Genomic DNA, 7,439 nt, shown 5'->3' with positions numbered 1-7,439 from the left:
AAAATAATAAAAAGATGTACTCTCATTACCGGCTAGCTAATAAACACACAGAACATGGGTGTGGCCCTTCAAATTTATACTAACGAAAGGACACTTTTTTACAGTATCCAAAAAGGAGCAAGTTTTTTCCTATAACATTTCCATGGAAATCCCAATGGGTCTGAGGAGACAAGCAGAAGTACAAACAAGAGCCTATGTTAATATATGTGGGTTTTTTCCCCTCAGTGTGGTGTTTTGTTTTAAGAAGGGGAATCTTCATGTGGCATTTTTTTTCCCATGTGGAAAACATTCTTTAAAGGAAATTCTTAATACAAAAAGCATAGTCAACAAGGAAAGGGTTCAAGATTTTCACGGCGTGGTTTGAAAATTAATGACCTGTGACATCTATCAAAAGACTTCCAACCACTCCGACCACATAGAAAAGTAAAACAACAAATCTACAATAGGTACAAATTATATACATTTATTTTTAATAATTTTAAATAACACTCTTGTATAAATTCTTTTATATATTCAAATCATACACAAATTTAGAAATGCATCATGAAGCCTAGTACAGCATATGTATGAGAACACATTTTTAAAATTTATGTTAGAATTTTAGTGACATAAATACAAGTTTAATGTTTCAGAAATATTCCCTAATTGCTTGGGCTGAAGTTTAATGTATTACAGAGTGCTTGTGCCTCGCATTAAAATTTAACTTTAAATCGTTTAGCTTTTGCATTAACTTAAATCTGGAGCCCTGGGCTCACATTCCAGGGCGGCTGTTGCAGTTACGGCGCGTAAGCCAGATTTCCAGCTGCCTCTGAGAGCATTATTCAGCTGCTGACATTTTAATGATCCATAGCCTGTAACCCATTTGATATTATTTGACTTCTTGAGATGAATCAGCGTGTTCCTCCTGCTTTTCCCCTTGGCACAGTCAGTCATTGGCTCAGGGTTAAAGAGAAAACTTGCATTAATCGTCCATTATTACTCCCCTGCACACACCAAACTCATCTTAGCTCCCAAACTCCTTACTATTAACAAAATCCTAACAGACCAAAGGTTCTTCATGGATGAGGCCAGAAACGCTTTCCTCACTCCTAACAAGTTACATTTGGTTGCTTTTTACTTCTCTGAACTTTTGTCAGAGAGCTTTCTTTGAGATTTGTAAATTCAACTCCTATCCATATACTTCAAAATGTATGAACCAGGGAATGTTCATTACACACTTGTAATGTAGGACACATTATGTTCACCATGTGTCCTACAAAAAAATGTAGAACTAAGGTAAATAATCTAACCACCCAATCCCAACTGAGGCTGTCAGGAGGAAGTACTGTTGTTTAGTTTTCTGCCTCCAAAGTGACCAACTCAGCTGACCAAAATGAACTCAGGGGTCAGTGAATGGTGCTTTAACGATCAATTTTCCTGGGAATATTGGGTAGAAAGTAGCTATATAATTTGATGCTTGTATAAACCCCGTCTTAAGAAAATTTCTCTCCTCTTGCCTACTCTTTTATCCCCTCTTATTCTGGTATCCCTAAGAGTAGAGCATTAAGTCCACAGGACCTTAGCAGAAATGAGGTTTAGTATTTATTACCATTATTTTCTATAACTGGAGAAACCCCATTAATAAAAGACCTCTGGGAGCTAGAGGATACAGGAAGGGAGGGAGGGGAAATAAGGGACAACAGACGCGTACTTAGCCCACCACCTAGGGCATCTGTCAGAAATGCTTAAGTGCTTGCTAAAGTGAACTAATGAAGATAAAAGTATTACTTAGTGGCAGTATCTGTCATTTATCAATAAGATTCACACTAGTCTCATTTGAAAATAAGCACATTTCTAATCTTTAGACAAAAACTCTTCTGATACTAGTCTTTCTAAAGGATTGATGGGATCCTCGTGCAGAATGCCCTAGTTCATGGGATCATGCCTTTAAAGGAATAAATATTGTGTAAAATGCTAGCTTTCTAGTCTGATTTTGGTGGTAAATCACTTCAGAATTGATTTAAATTTTAGAGCAAAATTATTTCCACCAGAAAAAAAGAGGGGACAAGAAATATTTTAAAAGTTTTAAGTCCTTAATTTTTTTCCATTGGGAAAAATTAAAAACATGATCTAGGACTGTTCATAAGTATTCTTGTGCTTCAATTTTTGCAAAACCTTCTAAGGTCTCTTTCAAGGAATCACTACATGGCCAGAATCTGGACTACTTGGCTTTGACTCTTGGACCCCAATAAATACTCTTTTTTCTATTGGGTCAACTTCTGTTTGTCAAATGTTTATTTCTTGCCATCATTAATCCCAGGCTTTGAGGGGTGGTAATCTGGAGAAAGGCAGGTATGCCATTTTGTACAATTCCTTAAAATGTGCAGTGCACAATCTATACATATGTGGCAGCTGTTGGAAAAAGCAGGTTTTCTCTCCCTGTTTAGAAGGATTAGTACACTTTAATGAAGCACAAACTGGTATTTTTATTTTCTTATCACTAATACTGGCTAGTAATCTTCCTGTGTTCTTTCTACAAAGTCCTTCATAGCCGTACGGCCCTGGAAGGCACCTTGCAGTTAAAAAATTAGAAACATTCACAGATGGGACTCTTCTTCCCAGCCTTCTTGTGTCTGTGGTTAGGCAATTTCTGCATTAGCACACAGTTGAAAAAATTTGTGCTTCAGAGTTAGGAGTCCCAATTCCAAGTGTAATAATGACATATTGTGTAGCCTTGAACAAGACATTTAACCTCATCTATAAAATGGGGACAGCAATTACTTCCTCAGGGGCTATCATGAGGAACAAAAGAAACACATATGGAAAGATGCTTTGCAAATGGCAAAGAGCTATAGAAATATTAACTTATTTTAATATAATGTAACATAATGTCATTTCTACTCTCATGAGCAATGGCCAAATATCCGGACCACCTCCGGGCACCAGGCATAGACTATCTGCCTGTATATCCTCTAGAGCGTCATCTCCATACCCTGAGAACAGCCTAGTGGTCTCCTACAGAGGGATGGCCAAATTCCAGGGTTTTCTCTGGGGAAGCTGGCAAAGTGGTCAACTTAGATTTCCTAGGTCTAGTAAGTCTTTACTTTTTTAACCACTTGGATAGTTTTCTGTTCTGCCTAGTAAATATCTATAGTTGTCTTCTGGCTGCTTTTTCTGACTTGTTTAATCCACAATCTGTTGATATCATAATAGATGAGAGCAACAGTGGATGGCCTCTAGGAAAACACTGCACCTAAAACAAGGTCTAGCCATATCCACTCAACTACAGTGCTACCCTTACTTGGACAAGAAGATAGGAGAACTTCAGCCCTGCAGAGAGATGGTACATACCTCATGGCATGTAAGTGATAGACTATGTTCAAACACAGGAAATATTGGGGGGGGGGAGAATCGATATTTCACAGGCATGAAAATGGGATGCCAAGTGACATGATGGCTTTTCTTTTGGAGCTAAAATATTTCTAATTCCTTTGGAAGACTATCTTGTACATTAAAAACATTTTTAATGAGGATATGTTCTATATTAATCTATATAAAATATAGAGAGTGGCTAATGTCTAATTACGTGAGTAGCTTGGAGAGTACAGCCTGTGTCCCAGGTTAACAATCACCGACTTCAAAATCTATTGCTTGAATCTATAAGTCAAAGAGCACATAACTCTACATTTAAAATGAGAAAGGGAAAGAAAAATTAGAAACATTCAACCTCTTATAAATTTCAACAGTGTCCAAAGGGGGACTAAAAATGACTGATGTTCACCAGAGTCCCAGCTCTAGCAATATTGCCATCTATTTTACATTATTTTAACCAATTCCCATATTTTCTTTTTACAACACCATTAACTGCTGTACAAATACATTCTAGATGATAAAATATGACATGATTTTTTTTTACAAATAGATACAAATACAATGTTGACCAGATATGCTACATTAACTATGTACAACTTATTTCTCTAGAGGCAGGAATATTCCTTATTTTTAGACAATTTATCATTTACACTGAGATCCTAAGGAGGACTATCAGCTTCCTGCTCCCAGATGTTGCCTTCCTCTTTGTATCATTAGCAGCTTATACTGTGCTTTAATCCTATTATTGAGCAAGAATTCTGGAAGGAAAAATGAAACCCTTCTAAAGACCTTCTTGGGACTGTTCTGCTCCTATTCTAGAAACAACCTAGATTGTTTATTGTGATACAGCCCAGACATCAACTTTTCCTCAATTATGTCTTTTAGTGCAGTAAAATGAATACTGTCCCTGATCCTCCTTTTTAAAAAAATGTTTCAGGAATGGAGATGAAGTCTTCTGCAGTCCTCTCTTCTTCCACATCCATCATCCTGTTTCCGCTGGTTGAGTGAATACTCCCCAGGAGTCTATTTGGAGGTCAAAGCAATTAAGGCTGCACTATAGGTTCAGCCTTTCTATACTCCCATGTGGTTCATACAAAAATATACTTTACTTTAAGTCCTTATTGACAGTGACTGCTTCAGGTCTTCATGGGAAACTAAAAGTAATAGGCTAAGTGCATTATGAATTTGTACCTGAAAACTTCAATGCACTATATGCCTTTGCTTTCTCAGCAAACTCTATCCAGGCTCTCTGGCCCAGGGACTGATGCTGTCTTAGTAAGCACTGGGTCTAACAATCCAGGAGAACCGGTCTAGCTCCTTAGGCTTTGTAGTTATGCATGGGTGTCGTCAGGGTCAGTTGCCCATTGGGAGCCACTTCATTGCCATCATCTTCCAACAGTCCTGACACATCTGCATTGGGAATGCTGTCATGATAGCTGCTGAAACTGATATTGTCTTCTTTCAGCTCGATGGTCCAAAAGGGGGCATTGAGTTTCCGGTTTTGGTACTCCCGGTACATATATACAGCCCCCACAAATCCCATCAGCAGCACCACCACAATGATGATGACAGTCAAAATGATGATGTTAAATTGGGTCCATGATACATCAGCTAAAGCTGACGTGCTGTTTTCAGCAGAGCTTACTGAAAAGATAGTTTGCAGGGTTGTGGGGGTAAGTGTACTATTTATAACAGGGGTGGGCACTGATGTGGTCAAAGAGGCATTGGAAACCAAAATGGTAGAACCTTCAGGTGTTGGAACAATAACTTCTGAAAATAAAAACAGAGAATGAAATGTAAAAGACAAAATTATCTAGTTTTAAGAAACAATAAAAGAAATACATGGGAGTGGAAGTTGATATGGCATGTTGACATGATATTCTGCTTTAAGGTCATGCAAGTTAAAAATAACTTTTAGAGAAATATAGTGAAAAGAATCAGAGTCTAGAAAGCTTGATTTTTATATCCATGGCTATTATTCAAAATGTATAATATCTATATTAAAATATTTGGAAAAATTCTAATGTTTGAATTTCCCATCCTTCTTCACTCTTAGATAGATTCATACAAATTCCTGCAAAGGCAGTAAACATGTCACTACTGAGTTCTAAATCACTTCATTAAAAGTGACAGGGATAGACGACAATCATTTGAACTAAAATAAGTTCAGCATGTCTGATGGTAAATGTCCAAAGTTGATGTCAGTCAAGAGAGAAAAGAGATTTCCTATAATTTCATGTGTAGTAATTCTTCCTTTGTGTAGATTATAGCTGTTTTACAATTAATGTACTACACTTTGTACTTCCAAAGCAACATAGCTCAGTGGAAATACCAAAGGCTCTGGAATTAAGTAAAACTGTGTGGTTATAGGTAAGTCAGTTAATCTTTTTAAAACTGAGGTTCCTCATCTATAAATGGGAATAACAGTATCTACTCTGCAAAGTTCTTGGGAAGGATTAAATGAGATAACATTAAATAACATTGTTATATTTAACGTTTACAGTGCTTGGCACATAGTAGTCATTCAACAAAATGATTTATTTTATCTTTATAATTCATCACCACAATCAGCCACATCAATTTATCCTAAAAAGAGGAATGTTTTACATTAGTTAATAACTAATAAGAAAAATCATCACAGTCCTGACAGCTAAGTAAAGACAAGGTATGCCTCCAAATGGGAAAGAGAACTGAGTGACAGGATCTCCAGGCTAGTGATAACGTTCTCTGAGTTTCTTAGCCTTGATCACAACAGAATACAGACATCTAGAAAATGGCAAAAGGACAACCCTTGCCACAAGCCAAGTATCCATCAGTCCAGTATTCAGCATCTGTCAGAATATCAAAGGGTAGTTTGTAGAAGAACATGGTCAAATCTCTCTGTGACCTAATAAAGCCTAAATACTCTTAACTCATCCTGAATTTCTAATCATTAATTTGTATCTAAACCCTTACTGAACCTCCCTATATAAGAAACATTTTGCCATATGAATAACTTTTTCTTTTAAAAATCAAAAGGAATATTATTACTATTTCCTCCATCACAAATGAGAAAACTTAGGCCCAAAGTTAGGACAGATGCTAGAATTAACTCTTTTTTTCTCAACTAGAACTTCTAACCAGATTATAGGTCCCTATTTAAAAAGACCTTTGGTGATCACTGGAGGTGATGAGAAGACAGGAAGCAAAGGACAAAAAAAAGATGATAGGACTTTTAAATTATTAACATAAAAATAAAAGTAGATGAAGAGAAAATGTGAAAACACTGCAATGACTTGGTCTTGGTCCTCAAATTTCTGGAGTTGACTTTGGAGTATCAGGAGAGCAGCAGGAATGGAAGGAAATCCCTTTAGGCAAATATCTATCAAAATCTATTCCAGAAAACTCCTCTTGTGGGATTGGAAGGTTTTACAAACCTAACGGTAGCTGTCCTGAAATTTCCAATGCTAGGCTTAGATATTAAATTTACAACCTTAGGTGAAGTTTACCTTTCTTGATGCAATTTTCTTCGAGGTCTCGAACATAACCTTCTAGGCAGTTCTCACACCAAAACCCAGTGGTGTTGTGGAGGCAGTTGATGCACTCACCACTCTCAGGCTTGCAAATATTGGGAGTTTTAACTGGGTCCACATGGCCATGACACTGGCACTTCATACAGATGCTGTCATAATTGTAATAGCCACTTTCACATTTATTGCAGTTCTGGCCTGTGTAACCATCTTTACACTGGACACATTTAGGTTCCAATTCACCCAATTCTAAAACAGAGAATAAAACACCAAAATGATTTAGTCCAGTCTCAAGCTACAGTTGAAAATGCAAAACAACTACTAGTTTTCAAAAAGGGTCATAAGCTTTCCCTACTACCTCTTCGCAAACTAAAAGACATATGGAATCAAACTAAAAATCGACACCTTATTTATTAACTGTCCAATTTTTTGTGAGAATGATGGGGCCATCAGAGAACCTATTCAGGTAGAAACAAAAGAAATATGATTACATTAGAAAACTGAATAATTATGATGGATAGGCACTTAATTTTTTTATCCCTTCCTCTTTAGTGATGACAGATGAAATAAAATATGGTT

General features: G+C 36.8%; 1 protein-coding gene across 1 annotated transcript in view; it reads right to left on the bottom strand.

The window, feature by feature from the left end:
- Nucleotides 1–447: 447 nt before the first annotated feature.
- Nucleotides 448–7,439, bottom strand: part of MEGF9 (multiple EGF like domains 9) — a 79,705-nt gene continuing 72,713 nt past the window's right edge. The window contains exons 5-6 of the mRNA XM_016213663.2: nt 6,840–7,109; nt 448–5,121 (exon numbers count right to left, since the gene is read on the bottom strand). Coding sequence (XP_016069149.2) covers nt 4,670–5,121; nt 6,840–7,109 — 722 coding nt within the window. The 3' untranslated portion in view covers nt 448–4,669. The remainder of the gene's footprint in view (nt 5,122–6,839; nt 7,110–7,439) is intronic.

Source organism: Miniopterus natalensis, chromosome 12 (assembly GCF_054644295.1).
Source record: "Miniopterus natalensis isolate mMinNat1 chromosome 12, mMinNat1.hap1, whole genome shotgun sequence".
NCBI lineage: Eukaryota > Metazoa > Chordata > Mammalia > Chiroptera > Miniopteridae > Miniopterus > Miniopterus natalensis.
Note: the sequence above shows the minus strand (reverse complement) of the source record. Positions and strands in the feature narration are given on the sequence as shown.